Below are 24,175 nucleotides of genomic sequence, written 5' to 3'. Positions count from 1 at the left end.
ACAGGATAGTCAGGCTGAAAGGATCTCTATTTGTATTTTTTTTTTTGGTGCATAATACATTAAATGTAAATGCAGGAAGAAAGGGTTGGGAAGCTGTGTTAATTTGTTACATTAAAGCAAACCTGCAAATATTTTTCTACAGCTGTATAAAAATCTTGTTCTTAAGATAAAAGCTGATTTGATCTGGGTTTTTTAGCCTTCTTCTGAATTCAGATTTTCACTGTTATCTAGCATACTGTATATATCTTGGATATGTAGGCTTTCAATATGTCTGGTGCAATATACAGGAGAAAAGAGACTCCTTGATGTGAGGAGAGCTGTTAATCATGCATGAATTTTTCAGTTTTAAGCACCTCTAAGGGCAAGTGTTTTTTTAAAGTGAAATGATATTTGAAATCTTAGAGCAGTAAGGCAGGGAGCACAATTTTTATTCTGTTTCACAGTTTGTTGTGGGTAGAGCAGGAAAATGCAGTTTGTTTTACATAATGAGCATTCAGCCACTTTAAGTGTTATTGCTCTTTTCAGTTCATTGATACAGCATGTCAAGAGGAGAGGATCTTAAGTTTATAGGGTAAACTTAATGTTTCTATATGCTTTGAAAATATTTTGAAACCACCTGTTAAAGTAGAGCCATCAAGATAAGTGTATGTGCAATGCTTTTTGTCGTTAGGTAAGAGTCTGGAAACACCTTTCAGCATAGTGTGCAGAAAGTATAAAAATGACATTATTGTCCAGAATTCATTCTTCAGTTGCCATATTTCATTTGCCAAGAGGCTTTTGTATCTTAAGTGTTAAACTGTTTTGCAGCAGGCTATTAATATTACAGCTCTATTTTTAGTGTCATCTTTTTTTTAGGTGTAAGAGTCACAGGTGACTTTATTTCAGGATGCTTTAAAACTGAGTGACACCCTTGTTACTTAACTCTCACTGCTTTTTCTCAAGTCTTATTATCAAAAGCAGAGTGCATTTTTAGCTGTTGGGAGACTAGGAAGCAGTTTTCATTTCTTTGTGTTAGTGGTGATAATAGATTTAGCAGGTGGTGGTAGATTGAGTAAGTTGGCCAATTCAGAGCACTATTGAAATTGTACTGTCTTTTTTACCACTCTGAAATTTACTGGGACTACAAAGGAGTCAGTGCTATCTTTCAAGCCACAAACTGCTGTTCTGTTACTCTTCAAGAAATGTCTCAGTAAAAAAACCCCACTGATGCTAGACATAGTGATCTTGAGACCCTGATGTCCTTCTGCACAGAAATACTCTGGTTAACAAAAGGTCATTTACCATTTTCACATTAGCTCAGGCAATTCAAACATTTTAGTTTTTATTTTGCATAGGCTAGTACAAGCCCAATAATAACTATGTGAATACACTACTGCTGTTAGTTTTACCTGAAGTGATCATTATGAAAAAGAACACACACAGCATTGAATTTCTTAATCCATTCAGCAGTTTACCTACTATATGTTAGAGGAAGCTGATATCTTTGAATTGAAAAGAGAATTAAAGTTATACAGAAGTAGACTAACATTTACAGTTAGTAATTTACCCATACCTAACTGAGATAGTAGAATGAATATTAATTAGTGCAATTGATGTTGGGTACATGAAAGTGTATTTATACACACTGTGTATATCACAATTTTCAAAATCAATCAAACAACTTTTAGGTGTTTGTTAGTAGTTTATTAGTCATCAAAATGTATGAAATTTAATATATTCTTTCTGTTAAAAAAATAGGATGATTACTTTAACTTTGTAGTTTCTGGCATAAGAATCACAGAACAGTTCTCTAAATGTAAAAACAAAGATTGAAAATAGATACCAAAATAAGTGGTTAATGAATGAATGAATGAAAATAAACTGGTCCTGATTAGTTCCTAATTTGCCTGCTTATTAACTATCTCAGTTTTCCTTGGCAACTGCAGCATTCATATGGATAAGAATAGAAGTGCAGTTCCCAAATCCTTAGACATTGTTTGCTACCAAGGCTTTTATCCAATCAGACCATCAAATCAATACACAGATAATGTATACTGAGGGGAAACATTCCTTGGATACCTCATGGCTATACTGACTGTCTGGGGGACTCTTACCATGTTTAATTAGTACCATATGCCTTTCAGAAAATTCCATATGCCATTTGTTAAATGAGACAAAAATTAGATTTGTTGTTAACCAGCAAAGCCTTTTTTTTTTTTTTTGGGCAAATGTGTACTGGGTTACAATTTTCTCATTAATCCACATTTAAAAGAGAAAATTTGTCATGGGACAGGATTAGTTGTAACTACTGGGTAGTTTGATAGCTCACATTGGAATATTCTGAAATAAGAGACGAAAAATTCTTATGTGCAATATATGAAAAATCTGAAATTTCACTGCTGTTCCCACATTTTTGCATATTACTAATTTAAAAAATAGGCAGTGTAACTCTAATGCTTAAAAAGGGTACAGGTTTGTGGTAAACTGTAGCCATATTCTGATCTCCGTGGTCTGCTGCAATGGAATTGTTTTCAACCATAAAAGTGCTGGTGCTTTCTCAATCTTTTACTCCTTGTGAATTTCCTGTTGCATTTTTATATGTTATAACATAAAATGTTTCACAAAAGCAACCTCAAAAAGCATTTTAGCAACAAATTAGACAATGACCATAACCATACTGGGGATATAAAGTAGTCAGGTACTGATATCATACTTAATACTACTGCTGGACTGTTTAACAAATAATGAATTAATGAAAAAAAGAGGAAGGCAGTAGTTTGCTGTGCTGGAAGTCTTTAAAGAGCCCAGTGCTTTCCCTATGGTGGGACTGATTACTGCAGGAAGAGATTATATGTCTTCATGTTGTTAGAAAAACAAAGGCATAGAATAAAAACAGTGTAAAAAACCCTGAGTAATGCAACAACAGTTAAATGTTTCAATGTATTCTGTTGTTTCAAATGATAAATATCTACTTATGAGTATCACTGGCTAATATTATAGACGTTTTGGAGTTTGTTTTATTTAAATGTGAGCACAAAATTCAAGAGGCAAATGCATTTTTGTCTTCAGGTAACTTGTGGCTGGATTTTGTAACAAGTGTCAATGAGTTTAAAATACTGTTGTTCAGAGTTCAAAACCAAATAAACCCAAAATACTGTAAAATTTTATATATCTATATGAAGTGTATCTGAAAAAGCCAGTAAGACTTAAAGCCGACACAGCAGTATAGAACAGACCTGAGTAAATCTAGTGTTAAAAACCAGATAGAAATATAGTATCTAAGAGAGAGGAAGGAAGAACTATTTCATCCAAAAGAATCACTGCAAGTCAGGCAAATAATATTTCAATAAAGAGGACATTAAATTATTATTATATTTCAATATAAAGGACATTATTTTTATTATAGCAAAGTATTCAAAGAATATAATCCTAACTGATATTATTTCTTACATATTCTAACACTTTTCATTCTTTGGGAGGAAATAACAGTTTATATCTGATGTCGAAAACAGACATCATTGTGAAGCTGTTCAAACACATCACCAAGTAAAGGCTACAGTTCTGCAAGCATTCCTGCATGACACTGTTTACGGGAGCATTCTCATTGAAATAATTGAGGCTACCTTGCTACACTGGAAGTTAAGTGTGCTCAGGGATGAACTGAATTGCTGAGTCTCTTTAGTGGCTAACCCAGACTGCAAAGCACAGCCTTAAATGGAGCTAACAGAGTGGAAACTGCATCATATGTCGCCTTCCCCTAGAATACTTCAGGGCTCTTTGGAAAAATGTTTCTCTTTTTATTTTTTTTTTTCCTTTCTGTTGTAGCCAGAATTGATTTGCTCTCACTAAAAAAACCCCAAAAAACATTACAGCAAAGCTTTTTCATTTCTCTTTTTGGTTAAAATTACCTTCTTTATAGAAAAAATAATTGCAAGTTTGTTTGTTTCCTTTAACTTAATTTCAACTTTTGTCAATCAAATTGAGGTGATGCTGTTGGTTAATCACTGATCATTTGGCATGGCCTGACTAAAAACCGCAAACCACAGTCCTAGAGCATCCTGTTTGTAATAAGGTTTATATGTTTAAGAAATGTCTTGTGTGTTTCAACCATATGGTAATAATAGGATAGAACACTGACTTTTTACTTCAGAGTCTGCTAGCCTCAACCCGGGTACACAAACAGTGCTAACAAAGACTAATGAAACTGTCTTATCACTGTGGGTTTTAAAGCTGCATGCATGCAGATTAGGGGAGAGAGAAGTAAGTGACAAATACAGCATTGGTTAAAGTAATTAATCCTTCCTATTTTACCATATTCCTGAGAGATCAGTTAGTATCCTTTCCATTTTCCTTCACTGTTATTCGAACTATGAAAGAAGGATGTTGATGCCTGTTGCTCTGCTGAAAACCTTTCTTTTGATCTTCATGGGCCTGAACTACTGTGGGTCTGTTGTACAGCCCAATAATAGGAAAAGAGCATTTCTCACAGAAATTATATCAGATTCTATGAGCAGAAATCGTTGAGTCTTTAATTATAATATTATTCTAATTACACAAATCAAGTACTATTACTGTACATTTGCACCCCTTTTTTCTTTCTGCAGAAGGCAAAGCACATATTGATTTCAGAGTTGAAGGATTCAGCTGTCAACATGAATGTCTGTTCTCCAGTACACTCGGACTGTTTGCATGGAGTATTTTTGTTTAAAACAAAAATTATACTCTTACTAGTTATTTATCCTGCTAGTTATGTATGTCCTACAGTTTTAAAATCCCTAGATGAATTTAGCTGGTCAGTGTAGGAGGTAAAATTGCATTCAGGCAGAATTCCTTCTCTGTTTTTCCTTGGAAATTGGACTGTTTGTTTCTTTATTTGTCTTCCAACAATGTTTATAGTAAGAATATCATGTGCCCAATGTAAATATCTGCCATTACAAACACAAAGAGAAAACACAGATGAATCAAGATCTTCAGTGAAAACTCATGCCCTTCTGTGCTGCTGGAGACAAGGCATTCCTTTGTCCCAGTGACAGGGTGTTTTTCTCCCCTAGCCAAAGAGAAATCTTGTCTCCAGTAACCCAACAGCTATACTTGTGCTGCAGCCTGGCTTCATTTTACAGCTGAAAGTTCAAGTGAATGCACAAAGTATCAATATTAAATTTTCTTGTTTACAGTGAGAAAAAGCTTGGATCTGCTTTGGTGTAGTGTCAGAGACAACCAGCCTTCCCAGCTACTTATGCTTTTTTAAGGTGATTTACTCCCCCATGTTTCATTTGTTATGAAACAAATTTCATAGAGGAAGAGGGGTTCAGTATTGCTTCTCTGCAATTCTGAATAGTCGTGTAATACTAATTTCATTTGAGCCTATATGTTTATGACAAAATGTAATGCAGCTCTACCTTTGTCAGCTGCAGGCAGATCTGAGGCAGAGCCTGTCCATTTGAGTTGTGATGGGAATAATGATGGGACTCGGTGCAAGCACATTTCCAGTCATCCCTTGTTTTTCTGGAGGGATTAGGCACAATTCAGTCAGGCTAATCTGGAATGTTTATTTATTAAGTTAGATATTCTCCTTGGTTTTCAAACAAGTTTTCATAGGGCCAGCTGAGATTTCAGTCTCAAAAGGCTGAACCAGACAATCCAAGTCACAGCTAAAAGTTCAAAGACTGGAAAAAAACTATGTCTGAAATTAGACAGAAATGGCAGTCAAAGCCATTAAAAAAAAAAAATAGACAGGGTATAGGGTGACACAAAGAAAAATGTGAGGAAGAGAGAAAAAGATGTCTAGACTTTTTTCCCTCCTACAGCACCATCACATTGGATTTACTGCTACAGGTATTTTTTTTTTATTTAGTTTTTTTTACCTCAGAATAGATCCTGAAATTAGAGATATAAGTTGAACAAATACCTTAATTAGCAAGGACATGACCAAAAGAGAGAGATTTTATCTTAAAATGTTGTCTAAGCTTGGTCAGCACCATTTCCATCCTTTGTATATAATTGTTGTACTAAGATACCTTTATTTACATTTTTGGCTCTTACTAATTTAGGAATTGTACAAGGAAGAGAATGTCTCATGGGACAGCAACATCTTTCCTGGCTGACATTTGACACTTCTTACTTGTGATAAAGTGATTAAGAAGCATAATAAGAAACAGGATTTTCTCTTTTTTATGGATGAGTTGCTTTCATGAACCCCAAGACATTTTAGAAACACCTGTAACTTCCCAAAGAGTTGGAATGTTTCAGAAACACTGACTTTGTCACTGAATGTAGGGGCCATGTTTTGTGACCACATGTTGAACGCAGATGCTATTCTGCTAACATTTTTGATAGGTTAATTGTGTGGAAAAGCCAAGCAGCAAGCGCTAAGTAACTGGAAACATTATATGAACTCTCTCTTACAATGTATTTACTTCTGCCAAGGAAAGAAAAGATGGAAAACATGGAAAGGCAGGGCTGCTTGGAATTGGGCACCTACTGGGAGATACAGGTGCCAATTCTGACCTGGCCATGGGAGTTTCAGGAGTGGTGGTGAAAAAGGGTCTCAAGCCCCTGCTTGGGGACCTGGTGGTGCCCCTGGCCTCCCAGAGCTGCTCTCCTCTTCACAGCCTTTATGCTGCAAGGAAACCTTCCAGAGATTTTCACTATTTAAATCCAGCCTTGAAAATTTCTCCCCTTATCCCTATTTTCTGCACAGTGGGAGTTATCTTTAGGGCACTTTTTTCTGAGAAAACAGAAAACTATATCTTCAGCATAGGAGAGTTAAATATTGATAAAGACTCAGAAAAAAGATCTGGTTTAATTGCTGAACTCTTTTGATGAAGAGCAGAGGTACATATGGCACTCACATAAAAAGGAACTCCCTCTCCCTCCGTGCATGTTTTGGATTTTCAATTTTAACAGTGACAGGTCCTTCCTACATCACACCTCCAAATGCACAGTTTAGAAAGAAGAACAGTATATGCATTTCAGATACTTAACATGGGTTTGTGTTTGGCATACTGGAAAAACACCTGTTAGATCTTTTGTCTTCTGAATCTGTGCTTTAATGATACTCCTCATCAAGAAGTTCAACTTGCTAATGATCCTCTTACTCTCTAATGACTGAGGAAGAACAAGTTCTTTAATAGCTAAATATATTTATAGTGTCCATATTTACAGTTTCAAATGTCTAATTATGATTTCCAGCTATTGAAGCATATTGTTTTGGCTGCAGAAGTTTTTGTGTGTTTGTGTTAAAGGAAATCTGATGCAGAACATAAGCTGCTGGAACTAATCTGCATGGTGCTTTGAAGGGAAGTATATCTTAGTGGATATTCAAGGTAGTAGCAAAACAGTCTGGAAAGTGTTCACTGAATTAAAGTATGCAGCTGTGAAAATGAAGCAATTCATCTGTGCTACTGCAGTGCATACTCTAAGTGGTTCACACTGCAATAATTGCATTCACTGTTATTATGTACTTTTAAAATTAAATGTAAAAAGCGTAGAACTAAACCTTGTGGATTTTTTCCTCAAATGTAGCTTTTTCTAAGGGAAATTTTTGTCCCATACAAAAAATTGAGCCTTAATAGAGAATGTGTTTACATTTAAAATAATAGAATAAATCACTGTCCAGTGTGAGCTTCTGATTCTAACATTGCTGAGGTTTTGCATGCAAAAGCATTTATCTATAAGGTAAGAAAATAAGAAATATTGTTCATGCAAAGCAACCAGTATAGGATTTTTCTGAAATCGTGTGAAGGTTCTGTTCATTTAGCATCTCTACTGCATAAATATTTTTGGGCATGATGTTAGCAATCTTATTTCATCCACCTGCAAGTAGGAAATAAGAAAAAAGTATTTTATTTGAAGGTGTTTTGTTTTCAACCCCATTTGAGATGGAGATGAGAAAATTGTCAGAAGGGAAATTTGTTTCTCGCTTATATCTTTCCCCTCTCAAGCAAGAAATGAGACCTTAGAGTTGACTTAAGAAATTGCTTTTTGAGATAAGATAAAATATCTTCTTCTTTTCCTAGCTAAATCTTTTGCCTTTTTTAAGAGAATCTGAGTCCTTACTGTTGAGTTGATTGTGAGATGCTGCCAGAATGCTTTCACAGGGTAAGACAATTCATAGAAAGGGTTGGCTATCATTTGCCACATAAGAATTGCTAGTCTGAATATATAGACACGTATAATCTTTTTTTGCTACAGAAACAAATTAATGTACAAGAGGAAATAGGAAGGTGTTGGCCAGAGTTGGAGCTATTCTTGGGAGAACTGTGTTCTCATCCGTTGTTGTAGAAGCAGACCACCTGTTTTCAAGAGGAATGCAATTGACAGTCATATCCATCATCACTTCTACTAGTATGAAAGCTCTCTTGGTTTACTTGCCTCATGGAGGATTTTATTATGATAAATTTACACTGAGTAGTTGAGGCTTATCTTTAGTTGAACCCCAAAGAAGATTTTCTTTTCTGTTTGCACTCAATCAATCCTTACCTAGAGTTTTCCATCTGGATTGGAACATGCATTCTTTAGGGAGGAAAAAACCTTTGGGGGAAATATTGATTCACTGCAAAGCTCTGTACATGATTACTTACCGGTATAAAAATTACCAACTGCAAAAGTATGAAAGCACGGAAGAGAGCCTTTCTGTTTTTCATGGCAGCATATGTTTATGACACATTTTTGGAGCCGGATTCTGATAGTGTCTAAATATAGGGCCTTTTCCTCATTCAGAACAAGGCTGCTAGATCTTCTTTCATGCAGGATTGCTGCTTCCACAACCAGGTTTGCTGTTCTATACATAGCAGGAAGGCACAGGGCAGAGGTACAGACGGTGGGCTTTGGCATATCCTGCTAGAGCACAGTCACCAGGTGCCCCCAGAGACCTGCTTTTATGTCTGGAGGTATGTCTTGCCCCAAGGGGAGGGAAGGACAGGAGGCTGTGGCATGGCTGGGAGAGCATATTAGCTAAGCACCCATGTTAGCTAAGATTTTAATATGGTGTTACATGATACTTAAGCAGATGATTTAAAGGCAAATGTATTTATATTCCAAACTAGTCAGAGTTTTCAGAGAAACTGAAATCTCTAGCAGCTTACTTAAAACTCTGTGACTAGTGCTTATGAAAATTTACTTCTCTCTGAATATCTAGCCTTGGTTCTGCCCACAGCTTTTTCTAATATTATAACTTACTCTACATTAGAAATGTCACAGAACAAATTTTCCATTCCATTCTTCTACTGAAAGTGCCTAGGTAAACTAGCATAAATGTGAATGGTTTTGTGCATGCAGGACCTCCTTTTAACCACACTGCTCTGTGTTCAGCTGATGGTAACCAGCATTTTCAAAGGCTGCCTCTTCTGCTCATCAAATGCTTTGTATTTTCAACAACACCTGAAGTGAGAGGATGTCCTGCAGACTTCTGTGATGCCAGAGCTTGGGGGAAATGTTTGCCATGATAATGGCAGGACAATGGTACTCCACTACCAGAAAAAGGTTTCCCTGACATTTGACTACACCCTCTTAGCAATGGGCAGCTCTTAAGGTAAAAAAGAAAATGAACAAAGAAACAAACCCCCACAAAATAAAGAAGTGAAGCCCCATGAAACAAGAGCAAACAAAAAAGCCCACAAACACAGAGAAAAAATGTTTTTGCACATTGGAGTGCAGTTCCTGCTAATTGTTCAGTCCAGAAAGATTTTCCAGATTCCCAGATCTATGTCCCAGTTGGGAAGCTGAGCCACATCCGTGGGTTAATGACGAGTATGATATTATAAGGTGCCTTTACATGTACATTTTTTCAGTATGGATGCAGTGCCTCTATATTTAAAAGATTTCAAGTGCTAGCTCAAGTAAATCATATAAATAATACACAACTACACTATGGTTTCCCTATGAAGTAAAGAAGCAAATGTATGTTTTGGTAAGCTATCTTCCCTTTTTGTGCCCATGCCTTGCTGTTAGCAAAATTAAGTAATTTTGTGGTGCATGTTTCAGTCAAACTAGTAAGGTATTGAGGGTAAAAAATTTCTTGTAAAGCACAATTAAAAAACTAGAAAGCATTGTCTATTTTGCCCTTCATTTATTTTTTTAAAGGGAGCACTTTTTGATTACAGCTTAGACTTGTATTTTTTTTTCTAGTTTCTAAGAAAATTTTTTTTAAAAAATTTTGTGGATTTTTTTCTCTGCTTCAGTGATTTAAAAAGTGGGTATTGTAAATTCAGTTAAGCTAGGAATTTAATCTAATATGATATCAAAGGGATTGGAGGATAGAGTTTCATATTAATTTGCTGAAGAGAAAAATTCATTTTGTAAAATACTTATCAATCTTGCAGTCTCTGGCTATAGCTTGGGCTACTTTTTGCTTGGGCTGCTTTCATGTTGGTTTTTTTTTTCTTTTATTTTTTTCCTTCTTCTCCTTTTCACACATCAGTATTGTTACTAAAAGTCCTGTCTGTATCCACAGTTACATGTGGACAAACTTACTATCTAGAAATCAAGTCCTGGGCTGTTACTATTTTTGTTCTATGGCCTGTTTGTTAGTGGGCATCTGGATTTGAATCTTAATATGATTTAGCGTAGATAGCAAACCTGAAAGTAATTTTTCAGTTTTGTGGTACATTGAGGAACTCCCAGTGCACATTTCACCAGCTCCTTTAGCTGTTAGTTGTGATACCTGAAATTCGAGGGAGCTATCATTTTGATGCATAAATAAATGTGTATTGCAGTAGTAGCAATGGAAACTGAAATAAAAGCTATTATTTTTAAATAAGAGAGTCCTCAACCATAGTTAACTAGCGCTAGTCAATTCATACTAACTACTTGTTTACTTCCATGGCATAATGTAATTCTGGACTAGCTCTTTGGTGAATGAGAATAAAATGTAAAACAATAAAACCCTCAAAACCAAGCAAACCAATTTCCCCATCCTTTAAGAAATGAAAAGAAAGAAAATGTAGGCGTATGACTTGAGATACACATGAGAACCAGATGTGGCAAGTAAAAAGATACTCACTTTTTCCCTTTTGCACATGCCAAGTAAAAGCAGAGCCTAAGCCCGTGGGTGAGAAAATTGCAGCGAATTGCCCAGCTTATTTTATTTCTATTTTTGAAACTTAGATCTCCATACAACACCCAGAACCTCAGGAATCAGAATCTAATTTTTGAGCCCCCAGGCTATTATCTGCAGCTGTGCAATGTTAGAGCATACTTTGGATACGTCAATATTTGAAGGCACAGGCTAATTTTTGTCTCGTAATGCAATTGTATGTCTGTTTGCTGATGTAACCCTGTTATCTCTTACGTGACTTGTACAAGGTAGGTACAAGCTGCAAAGCAGTGAACCACTCAGACCTGATGGTGGTCATCTGGTTACACAGATTAAAATCAGTAAATCTCAATTTAATAAGAATACCTATGCAGTTTTGATGAGCTAATGATACTCAGGTAGTTTGGATTCAGAGGTTAGGAATTCTTATTTTATTTGAGAGTAGATGATTCTTATTTTGAGAGTAGGAATTCTTATTTTATTTGAGAGGGTAGATATGCTATGCACAAGGCAGACACTCATCTGCTAGACTTGTATGTAGGTTGGACTGCTTCAGTGCTGTATGGAGCTACTTCCTGATGGAATAATAAAATAAGTCTTGCTACATTTTTATAAAAGTATTTCTTGCTGTTGTTACTGCCAGCTTCTCAGTCCAACAATGGAGAATTTCTTGTATTTTGAAGAGCTTGTTAGGAAGCACCAAACAAGGTTGTTCATATTTCTGGAGCAAGGGGTTTCTCTGACAGTGACTACTCTCTTTTCTTTCTTTTTTTCTCTTATTTTCTCTCTTTTTTTTTTTTTTTTTTCTCTTGGCTCCAAGTACACAGATGCACTCAGCCAGCATTTGTGTCTGTTTCTGAGAAGTGTTGAGAGATCTCAATATCTTCTTTTACACAGGCTTCAGTTAAAAATTTTAGTTGCCATACAGGAATTTTCTGAAGAAGACAGGTACTTTAGGGAGTACAGAACAAGTCTTTGCATATGGGACAAACCAGAAATCTGAGACATATAGCCTTCTCTTGCACTAACCTGCCAAAATTGTAACTAATAAGGATATTGGAACCACATGCAATGAGAGCTACATGGTACCACCGGTATGTGGCACTCTGCTTCCTGCAAGGTACTGTTTAGCATGCAAAGTGCTAGTTATGAATCTAAAACCTCTGAATGGGAAGGTATTCATTCATATGAAATATTTTTTTCCTTGGGACATAATACCTTTCAGTGTACAAGCTGGAAACTCATTCAAATATTAGAAAGCCAACAGAAAGCAGAATGTTTTCTGAGAAAGCTTGGAACTGGTAGTCCCAAATCCTCCTACTTCAAGGTGGGCTACATCTCGATATATTTGGTTCCTGAGCAATGAGAAGGAGGATGATAGCAGGAGATCATAAATTTCACAGTGCACAGTAGCTGATTGGTTAGAATATACATTAAGTGCTGGGTGAAGAGGAGCTTTTTTTAGAAGTAGACTGTTTTATAACTATATTTTAAATGTTTCATGGAATGCCTAAAGCAAAAGATAGTGTTTCTTTTTAATCAGGGTATTTATTTGTTGAAATAAATGAATAATTTATTTCCTTGCTATCTTGGTTGTATGTCTTCTTTCTGTGGATCCTTGTCAGGTTGTACTTCAAATGGATATTTTTAGACAGCAGTGTTGGTCTTGGGGAATAATTGAAGCATAGCAGTAGGTGAGTTATATGTCCCTGTAGTTGGCCTTTGGACCTTTTGAATGTCAGTTTTTATAGTAATTTCGTTACTTGAAAACATGCCATGGTGATTAAGTGTTCACATCTTTTATCCCAGCAAATCAGTTGCCATCTTTGCATTGATCAGTCAGGAATACTGCAAGCCTTACTATGTTGTGTTCAGCTGTCTTTGTGATATACATAAAACAAGTACAGGGTAATTTTTCCATCTGACCTTCTTTCAGTCTGATCTTGTCTCTATTTTTGTTAATGCAGATCAGGTAGTGTGACTCAAAGGGGTCTGAATGCACGTCTTCTAAGTATGTTTATTGGTTTTTGTCTACTTATTCGTCTGTTTATTTTGACAGTGGCTTGTGTGCACATGTTTTTGTGTATTTATTTGCACGCCTGCATGTACTTGTCAAAATACCTTCCAGAGTTTGCTTCCAAAATGCTGGACCTGTTTCTCAAACTCGTGCAATTACTTTGTTTTAAAAGACTTGAGGCAAATATAGGTAAGTGAAGGAACAAGTGCAATCCAAGAGTGTTTTATTATTCAGAGGTCTAAACTAACAGGCTGATGAAATAATGAAATTTCTTTAACAAAATATCACAGTGATACCTTTGAATAGTCATGCCATTTATAGCATATTTAATTACAAAAGCATGTCATATGAAATAAATAATGGGGCAAAATTAATCTATTAAAGCATCCTGGACTAAAACAAAATGTCACAGAAAGAAAACAGGAAAATATTGATCATTGTTGTTTATTGGCATAAGTTAAATTATTCCAGCTGATTATCTCAAGTGCTGCTAAAGAATTTAATCTCCAAGAAAATGAAATCACCCTCTGAGATAATTAAAAATAGACTTAATGGCTTAACTTCCTTCATCGGAGCATGAAAATGTAGTTGTATATGTTTTAAGTACTCAGGCAGAAGTATATGTAAAAAAAGTCATTTATTTGTAGTAAGATACAAGGATTGTCTAATTTTGCGCTGATAGATGACCATTTGAGAGTATGATCATGAGCTTGAAAGCTCCATGTGCCAGGATCTCTTTAGATGAGACAATTTTTCAAAAAACATAGATTTGCAGATTTCTAAAATATTCTAGGAAATGGATCTTGAGATAACCCTTCTCAGAAACTGTGTGCTATAATAATGCCAGTTCAAACAATTTAATATATAAGAGCCAGTTGATGTTCTAGCTGTTTTTATTCAATGTTGTGATGATTTCCTAGCATTTGATAGAAGTAAATTAAGTAATAGTGGATATGTGAAAACAAACTAGGTATTCCTTCAGCCTGTAAACATTTTATGACATACATGTTTCTATGGAAAATCTTAAATGAAATTCTACATATTACAGTTACTGCTCCTGTCATTCTCTATTTAAAAGATTATCTATTCTGAAAAAATAAAATTCCCAAACTGGAAAAATTGTGGCCTCACTTGATTTTTGCACCAGTTTCATCCCAAATAGATTGTAGTATGCTGCGAAGATAGAAAAACTGATATAAAAGCTGATATAAAAACACCATGCTACAATAACATCATGTTCATCCTTATCAGGCTCATGATGTAAAGACTCCTCCACAATTCCCCAGACTTTCAAAGTCCAGTGTATGGCTAAGTACTTAACCTACATGCAAAGATACATGGGTTATGCCAGTCATGAGGCAGTTTCTGCAAAGGCATCATCCAAGTGTCTGCCAAGAGCTTTAGCTCCAGTAGACTTTAGCATATGCAAGTTATGCCCACTTTTGGAAGCAAATCTAGAAGACTCGCCCAAGTTTTTTCTCACTCCTAGTGATAGATGCTGTTGAATTTTAACATATTTCATAATGGTACTCCCTTTTTTCCACAGAGATGCAGGGCAGAAATCTTGGTCAAAAGTCTGATGTCTTAATATTAGCTAACCTTCATGTCATTCCTTTCTTGAATGACCCTGTTAAAGCCATTTCCCAGCATGGGTTATTAGTATATTGTATTAGCATTTTCCACCTTTTTACTACTATAATAAATGAAAATACTAAATTACATCTATCCCTGAAGTGTTTATTAAGAAATTTGGTTGCTGGTGTTCTTTTCAGCTTTCCCTGTTATAAGTTGCCTTTTTTGTTCTAATGAGACTTAGTTCTCTCCCTTTTAAATAACTTTGTCCTATTAACCAATACCAGATAAATGTCCTTTACCACATTTCCTTTCTCATTAACATTATTTTTTGCTTTGATTGTACCTAAAGCGGACCGATTAAGATAGAAGAAGACAAAAAAAAAGCACAACAACACATTATAAATTGAGTGTATTACAGTGACCAGGTTAAACACAAAACTACATGTTGAATGAAATGTGACACTTAAAGAAAACAAAATGTTTATGGAACAAATCTGTGGCATAGAACTGCATAATCACAACAACCTACTTTAGGCATAGGATAAATCAAATGGAAAAATAAAAATTGCACATTGCCTTTTAATGGTGAGTTGCGCTTTTTCCCAGAACTCAAGCCTAATTATAATACATTTTCCAACTGTTTCTTTTTCCTTACAGTACTTGGGCTGTATAGAAGTCTTACGGTCAATGAGATCTCTTGACTTCAATACTAGAATGCAGGTTGCAAGGTAAGATTTCGTACAACTATGTTTTTTTAAGTAACTTCTGAATTGTGTCCCCAGAGTGAAAAGGTCAGAAAGATGGCAAAACACATGGTAAAGGATTTTTGCATACCATAAGTCCACTTTTAAATTTTGCTTTTACATGTAAATCCCTTATAAGTTATTAATACACTTTCAGCAGGACTTAAAAGCTATTTTCTCTTGGATTTTTGATATGCCAGGAGCTACTTTAGAAAATTTTTGCCTGTTCATTATTCCAAGTAAGGCACTTATCTGGGTACCAATTTAATGCCATTTACACCAGTGAGAATTAGAATATGCTTAAAATCTGTGATCTCAAGATTAATCTAGGGAGCTGCTTTGGACCCCATGTTTATGGGTTTTTTAATAATTTCTTATGAAATGTTTTCAGATTATAAACTATCTGCACACAGAATAGAAAGGAAAATGTATCACCACAATAATACCGGAGACAAAAAAAAAAGAATTATTTCTTTTTCAGACTTCACATAAGAAACAATAAGCTTGTATTAGGTTCTTATGACAGTTCCTCTAAATGTGTCATGGTATTTTTGTAAGAGCAGTATATAAGTACAAGACTATAGAAGTAAAAATGCCCATGATTTCTTTTTCCTATGAAGAATATTTTCTGAGAACTACAGGAATGGTGTTTTGCAGGTATTTTCACTTGAAAATCTGAGTCATTGATTTCAGAGGAATGTAGCATTGATGACTTCTAGTAACTGGAGACCACTTTTTCAAATTCTGGAATTGAAATTATAAAAGAAATCCTTTTCAAAGAAACACATATAAAGTGATATGGCTGGATACAGTGCTTGTATTTCCACCCTTTGAGGCATCTTACAGTTGACAATAAATAAATCTGTTATATATCATACCATAAACAGCTAAATATTTCTTTTATTAAATGAGAAAAATAACTTGTTTTTAGGCTTGGATGCTAATCATATGGTCTATATGCATTGACTTTGAGTTACACCTGCATACAGCAGCTTTGAATTGGGTCATGTAAGTCCTCACAAAAAGTTAACCATTAATTTGTCAAGATACTGCACTGATGAGAGGCATAGAAGCCAAAGGACAGGTAAATGACAGAATCCTGTTTTTCAAACAATGAAATTTTACTACTGTACTTTTAAAAATGTATCATGTACGTTTCTGATGTATTTCAACAGTGACCTTTGAAAATTATTTCATATCTAAGCAGACTTGTAGTTCTAATGCAGGTGGTACATTTATGTTTACCACTTGGAAATTCAGTGATACTGGCTTGTGAAACAGTTGTGATAATTATTTGGCTTGTTTTCTATATCTGGAAGTGAATTCATCTTAATTTTTCTGTAGTTTCCTTCACTGTATGCCTTCATTGTAATAGTGTTGTACTTTTCTTACTTTCTAGCTTAAAGGCACTACTCTGACATGAATACATAAGCATATTTGGTGATCTGAAGCAATATGGTCTATGTAAACAAAATATCTTTGCCTTGTAGTTCCTCCAATAAAAAAGTTTATTGGCTTCTACTGTGAAACAAACTTGGAATTTTATTTTTTTTCTGTTGAAGTTATAGCATATATCACTACGTGAAATCATTTTGTTATTTCACCTTCCACTAATTATATCTAGAATATTTTTTTTTCAAGCAGGAAGCCATATCTTTCTGGCTCACTTTTTATTTTGCATTTATGGTTTTCTATTTATCATTAAACAATGAAATCCCATCCGTTTTGTAATGTAGTTCCTGATCTAAAATTTTTAGGCTTTTGAGTTGGGACCTAGGATTTTAATCTGCATTTCTTTAATTCATCTGGCTCTCGAAATCCCCTCGTCATGTCCTGTGTTTTCGGTGCTCACATGCTTTGCTATGTAGCATTTCACATAAAAGCCTCTTTTTTATGAAGAAAATATTAAGGAATTGCCAGAATTCACACATGCTAGTTAATTTTCTGGTGTGTTTTAAGAAACATAACACAGGCTTCAAAGTATGTACTGAATTAATAAGACTGATGTTCTGATATTACAGGCACCAATTCCCTCTTAAGAAGGCACCTGGTACCAAATCGTCTGTGCAGCCCTTTGATTGCAAATAAAATAAAAGCACCTGAAAGTTACATTTATGTCTACTACATCATACATATATTTTTAGGTATGTCCATTGCTGATTTCTCTGCAGCTTGCCATCAGTCAAAAACGCCTGTCCTGGTAGCCTGATGGCTCCTGATGTGGTGTGGCCAAGGCTTAGCTCTATAGTGTTAGCTGTGACTGCATCAGCCAAGGAGCCAGGGTCCACAGCTGAAGTAAAAGCTTCTCTGTGTAAACCCCTCTGTGCTATTTCCTCTCTCCAGAGAAACAGATGTCACAGCAGCTGTGGTCCCTTTCTGACCCACAACTTTATAAATTGATCCTGCTGCATGCATCACACCTATTGGATCTGTTATTTTTTCAAGGCCTTTCAAAACCAATTATAGAAGAAAGTGATCTGTCTTGGACTGATATGACTTCTGGCATTATGCAGTATTAAAAAAAGTAGAAAAAGTGAATCAAGTTACTTGATTTATTGTGAAAGCCTGGATGCATTTCTTCCTAATTAGTAGGCATCATGTTTGACACATAGAAAGCGCTTACTCCCCTTCTAGCACTGCATCACATGCCTGTCCCTGCCTCCTTTGTTAATCTTAGTTTTTCTCCATGTTGCAGAGTTTAAACACAGGAAGTCAGTTATTAGGAATCCTGAATTTGCCTGTTTTCTGCCTTCACGTTATTGCATTTGTCACTTTATGTCTCTGTCAGCTTTGAGGATGAGTAAAACCCCAAAAGTTAAATAAGCAGCATCAGTTCCTAGAAGAAAAAAATTGTGGGGCCCAGTAATGGGAGGGTAAGACATGTAGTCTCCTGCTCTGCTTGAAAACTCCTGGTGTTATTTGAGACAAACTGTTAGTCCCAGTCACAGACAACTCTGTGATTAAATGAATTAGTGCTTGTAAATGGCACTTAAATTGTTGAGTGAGCACTTAGAAATTACTTAAAAATTGGACTGAGATTTCCACTTATCTGGTGAATTAGAGGTAAGAAATTAATGTGAAAAGGTTGTGTAGATAATTGGAATGGCTTTGAAATCACAGCTGTTATAATGCATTAGGAAAGTATATACATCAGTGTGCATGCATGGACGTATCTGACAAATGAAGAATTTTGGCTTCAATTTCATGAACTGCATCAAAGCCCCAGAGTAAATACTTTGGTCAGCAGCCTTTCCTTCCTTATTACAGTCCTGTAAAATATTGACTTGTGCCGTCTAATGCTGTCTTACCTCTCCTACCTGTAACTAGTATTAGTTTTGCCTTTTCATTTTTTGTACAATATAATGTTAAAACTTGCAGCAATACATTTATCTTCATGTGAGAGCAGTGAGCAAACTCTTCACTTGGCATACTATTCATCAGATTTTAATAACTTTGGTGGCACCTTACTGCCCTAATTTTGAGTTGAAGGAAAAATGAGCAGTTATGTAAAATTTCTAACAACTTTTTGCCTTTATCATTACATATATTCTCAAGTCTCAAGATTCATTCCTTACAGGGGAAATAGAAGAACTAGAGTAGTATTAATCAGTTGTATTGTATTTATTATTTCCTTTAATGAATGTAATGTCGTGAATCTTTGAGCAAATAAGAGGATGCGCCAGACAACGGTCAGTCATTACACATAATGATAAATGGAAAGCCAGCTGAAGTCATGTGTTGCATCTTTGATTACCCAGTGATAATTGTTGTAACACATGTGAAGTCAAGATGACTTTCTTGGGCAGCAAGACAAAAGCATTTAATTTTCAACGTAGTGGAGGAACAGCAGACAAGACTACTGAGCTAACCACAGGTGGCAAGTGGTTAAAGTTCATCTGAAACCTACCATCATCGTCGTAGAAAGCGGCCACTCTTAAGCTTCTGTGGCCAGGCTCTTTATGCCTTCAGGCTTTTTGTAAAAAATAATCTTACCAATCAGGTAAAATTCTTTTGCAATATGTGCAGTGTTTACAGTTCATGTAATATGTTTGTTTGCTTATTGTTAAAGCTATAGTAGAATAATGTGTCCTCACTTTTGTGTTGTGTGCATGAGTGACTTATGCACTGGTTTGAATTAGAGGTTGCATGCACTGTTTGTTTTACATTTGAGTCTGAACTGCAAGGATGCATGTTCACTGGCATTTAATTAAACAAAATCCATTTATGGCATGCAGCATCATGAAGTCACACCTCCCTATGCTGAGTAAAATATTACATTGCATGTTGTTTTAAAATCAGTAGGTCAGAGAGCAGAAATACCTCACATCAGCAGTGGACCCAAATCAAACTCTGATCTCAGTAACTACATTAACTCTGTTGGGATGAACAGCTTGAAAAATATTCCTCTCCAAATTTGAGGCTTGAACTTTATTCATAAAATTATTAAACCAAATCCATTTATGCCAATATCCCTGGAGAAGAGATGGTAGAAATCCAAATGTTAGAGTTATATTTGAGTCCAATGCTAAACAATATTAAACAGTTTAGTTGATGTAGTGTTTCACCTGGATCTGTGTTGTTTGCAGAAATTGTCAGCAAGCATCACTGAAAGAAAGGGTGGACGACATTGAAAAGCAAGAATGTGTCTCCTGTGATTCCTGAAGGCTGATAGGTAATCTGTTATCTGCAGTGAATTCTGCATTCAGTGTCTTCCTTACCATGCTGTCATGCTTAAAGGTGAGTGTGTTTTATCTCTGCCTTCTTCCACGAGAGCTCTGTCTGTGGGGTGGTGTTAGGAGGTGGCAGAACACACAGACCATTTGCAGTTACAGGAAGAGTGGGCAGAGCTACTTGGGAGTCAAAGCTGTGGGAAGCATGAGGTGCTGGCTGCTGCTTGGTTCACCAGGAAGCAGGAGTCTCAAAAGTGGATGGAGACATCCTTATAATTCATACAGCATACCTCTGAGTGGGACAATGACAGCTATAGTGCCTGATAGATTGAGAATAATTTACAGTTGCTAGTTAAGTTGTTATTAGCACAGACATGTGATAGAATATGTTTTTGTATGCCTAAGGTTGGAATCTTTCCTTTTCAATGTGGTAGTATTTGGAAATTGTTACCTAATATTTGGAATAATTTTACTAATATATGCTAATGCAAAGCTAGAATGAGAGCAATTAACTGAGCTCTCCCAGTCCATGTGCCTTTTTAAGGAAACAAAGAGCCTCTTGGAGGATGGGGAAGGTAGAAAGTTGGAATCCAAATAGTCAGGGAAGCAGTTACAGATATCACTGTATCCTGACTTTTCAGAAAGATGGTGACTCCACATGGGTCTGCAGAAACATGACCTGAAGCAGAGTGGTCTTAACACATTTGAAATGCAAATTACAGTACAAAGTTGACAACTGACAGAAATCTGGAAACCAAAACACTCTCAAGTTCTGATAACAGCACCTGGCAGCTTGATTACACAAATAATTGATGGCATGAGGAATTAGTCTGTTGTTCACATGATATGTCCAGTCACGCCAGACAGTTCATCAACACTGAACTGTCCTTTTTGGCAAACACAGCCCAGATATTTATAGAGTGTCATCTGTCTTACACAGAGCTTTTGTAAGATACCTCTCCCAAGTCCTGCTTTGGATATGAAGTCAGGCATTAGAGAAAAATATTGTTAGACTAAATTTTTTCACTCTACTTCTGTGAAGTTTCCTGTGTCTGCCTTTGAAATATCTGCTAATATCTACTCTTTGAGAGAAAATACTTTAGTAAATGAACTGAGGCTCGGCCCAGTTTGGAGATTACTATGAACCTGATTAAGCAACAGAAAACAATTTTAATTTGTCTCTCTATTTCTCTGACCAGGACTATGATAAGTAGCTAGAGACCAGGCTGAGTGGAAAAAAGCCTGAAGACCATGAAAGATGCTAAGGGATTAAGTACCTTTAAGCACCTTAAAGTACCTTTTTTTTAGATACTTTTGGTGTAATTGACTATATTCTTGACAGTTAGAGGGCTGTCTATAAGGAAGGTTTTGTAGCTGTACATTCAAAACCAAAGTTTCATGTACCCTTACTTTATGTTCATCAAAGCTCTGTAGGCATGCAGAGTTAAGAGATATAGTTAAGGTGTGCCAGTAGGATAAGCAAGTTTCACTCTACATTTCTTAAATAAGACCATTGTTCAGAACTGTTGTGTTAGAAGAAATCATCAAGATCAGGTAGATTTCTATGTTCCTGATGAATGAGACTGGGTTTTCTGAAACTTACTTGCATGTTATGGAAGAAGGTATAAATTTTAAAGAAGTTGTGTCAAATATTCCTTAAAAAGTTAGGTCATCTGTAAATACTGAGAACAGAGCACTGAGCGTACCAATAAATAAAGAGTTTATTTGCTAGTGAAATCAAAAGAGTCCTTCAAACTGCATTGGTTTCTCTTAGGAGATTAATGGAAGTCTCACACTGAAGATGCAGGAGTATAAGAGTAACTATCATTAGATAGATTGCATACTATGTATCTAATGACATGAGGTATTCAAAGCCAACCACCTGAGTGTATAAATTCATTCAGTAAAGCAACAATTAAGTTGGCCAGCTTCCTTTCATTTTCTGCTTTTAGATTTTCTACATGCGAGAAAACTCGATGTGAAGAAACGGAATGGGTAGCTGACAAAAAGAAAAAGAAGAGTCGTCTCCATGGTCTACAAGTGGCACCAGCTTGTGCAATACATCTGCTTGATGTTACCTTATTCCACAAAAGTTTTCTTCCAGGTTTTCCATGAAGACAGACTTCACTTTGGTCAGGATGGTAAAAAATGGCATCGTTTGGTCTCTGCTCCAGTTTCTGTGGGGATTTCCCCTCGGGGGTGCTGCTGCATGGTACTCTGGATGCGTGGCAGTAGGGGCATCTTCGCCACAGTTAGCCTCCCCTTTCTTTCCATACTGGTGATTCATTCTCCTTAGCTACTTCTTCAGCCTTACATCCTCCAGACATGGTCAATCTGCTGTCAAACACTGGTTTAGTCTTTGGAGGTTGTCAATGTCCCCTGTGCTATTTCAGACAGCGCATGCTCATTTTGCCTGTTTTGCAAATGAACAAAAAGTATTTCAATTATTAAACAGACTTCTAAAAATGTATTTTTGGTCTCTGTTTCTTTTTTTATTATTATTATTTTCTCAGAAGCAAGTTATTTTAAAATTTAGTACAGACTTTGTTTCTCTTCAGCAAATACTGGTACAATATTTGGTAATGACTAAAATTGACAGGAACTTAGTACTGTTAAGAAATAACTGTGAACCTTCTGAACAGTTCTTCCATTTAAAAAGTCAGTCTTTTGCTGTCTGTTTTTCAACCTGTGAAGTCCTAAACTTTTGAGGTGGGGAGAAGTAAACTTGGGAATTACAGGGCACTAGAATATCTTTAAAATAGAGTATTAGTAGGTTTTAAATATTTTGAAACAAAACATTTCATACTAAAATGTAGTCACATTTTCTCATCTCATTATATGAGATGGTTTTACTTTTTTCAAATATGCTGGGAAAATCTGTGTTTTTTCTATGTGTATGTAATTTCCTTGAAATTTGAGTTCCAGAATTCTGGAGTTTAATCAATTAAATAACATTAATTAAGAACAGGAACAGCACAAACAAAAAATGGAGAGAATTTTCATGTGATGATGTTTCACAGAGGAACACATTTGAACTTCCTGAGTGGACTACTTTGTATAACAGAATAAAATATCACTAAAGCTATGAACGCTACCAGGGCATTAGCCTTATTAATGGAACTAAATGGCAATGTAAAATGTCCTCTTTCTCAGATGTCACGCCACTTTAAAGCAGTATAGGTCAATCTCAGAAAATGAATATCGGTGATTTTTTACTGAATGCACTTGAATGCTGAAATTATATTCAAAATACGCAACATGTTTTGTGCCAAGAAAATGACTCCACAGTATGACCATCTGCAAAGCAGAAAATACTCTTGGGCAGATTTGGAACTCAGCATGTGGTCCTTACTGCAGACAGCACAATAACTAATTTTACAAGAGATCAGCATAACTCTACACTGATTTTTATCTGAGCCTAGCTAATGAAGCAGGATGTGGCTTAGAAAGGTGTGATATCTGCCTATGTCAAATAATTTTCCTATTAGAAAGGAAACAAATGTAATGACATCCAGCTTTCCCAAATTGTGCAATATCTAGCCAGATATATATGCAGATTTATACAGAACTGTTGGTTTTGCCTTCCTTAGGCAAGGGTTTCCATGCACAAGTCAGGTGATGGCATGCTTAGCCTGGTGGCAATACCTGTTCCTGGGCTTGATTTGTGTATCAGGTGTTTGTGCTGCTGAGGCATTTCCAAATTTGATTTGCTGAAAAAAATGGTTACATCTACCCTGTCCTTCCTAGCAGTGCAAGCTGAAAAGAAGTCTTTAGGCCATCCTTTCAACACCACTAGGCAATCTGGCTAACTGGCTGGGGAACTGTCACAGAATCATAGAATGGTTTGGGTTGGAGGGGACTGTAAAGACCATTCAGTTCGAATCCCCTGGCATAGGCAGGGATACCTGTCACTGGACCAGGTTGCTCGCAGCCCCATGCAACCTGGTCCTAGACACTTCCAGGGCTGGGGCACCCACAGTTTCTCTGGAAAAACCTGTTCCAGTGCATCACATCCTTCACAGTAGAGAATTTCCTCCTAATATCTTGTCTCAACCTATCTTTTCAGTTTGAAGCCATTCCCATCGTCTTGTCACTAAATGCTCTTGCAGAAAGTCTCTCTTCACCTTTCTTGTAGGTCCCTTCAGCTGCTGGAAGA

At 36.0% G+C, this 24,175-nt stretch overlaps 1 protein-coding gene across 6 annotated transcripts in view; it reads left to right on the top strand.

Annotated features, from left to right (window-relative positions):
• Positions 1 to 24,175, top strand: part of SHC3 (SHC adaptor protein 3) — a 58,956-nt gene that overhangs the window by 2,430 nt on the left and 32,351 nt on the right. For all 6 annotated transcript variants that reach the window (XM_064735122.1, XM_064735123.1, XM_064735121.1 and 3 more), the window contains one exon: positions 15,264 to 15,334. In XM_064735122.1, the coding sequence (XP_064591192.1) occupies positions 15,264 to 15,334 (71 nt within the window). The remainder of the gene's footprint in view (positions 1 to 15,263; positions 15,335 to 24,175) is intronic.

This window comes from Zonotrichia leucophrys, chromosome Z, assembly GCF_028769735.1.
Source record: "Zonotrichia leucophrys gambelii isolate GWCS_2022_RI chromosome Z, RI_Zleu_2.0, whole genome shotgun sequence".
Lineage (NCBI taxonomy): Eukaryota > Metazoa > Chordata > Aves > Passeriformes > Passerellidae > Zonotrichia > Zonotrichia leucophrys.
Note: the sequence above shows the minus strand (reverse complement) of the source record. Positions and strands in the feature narration are given on the sequence as shown.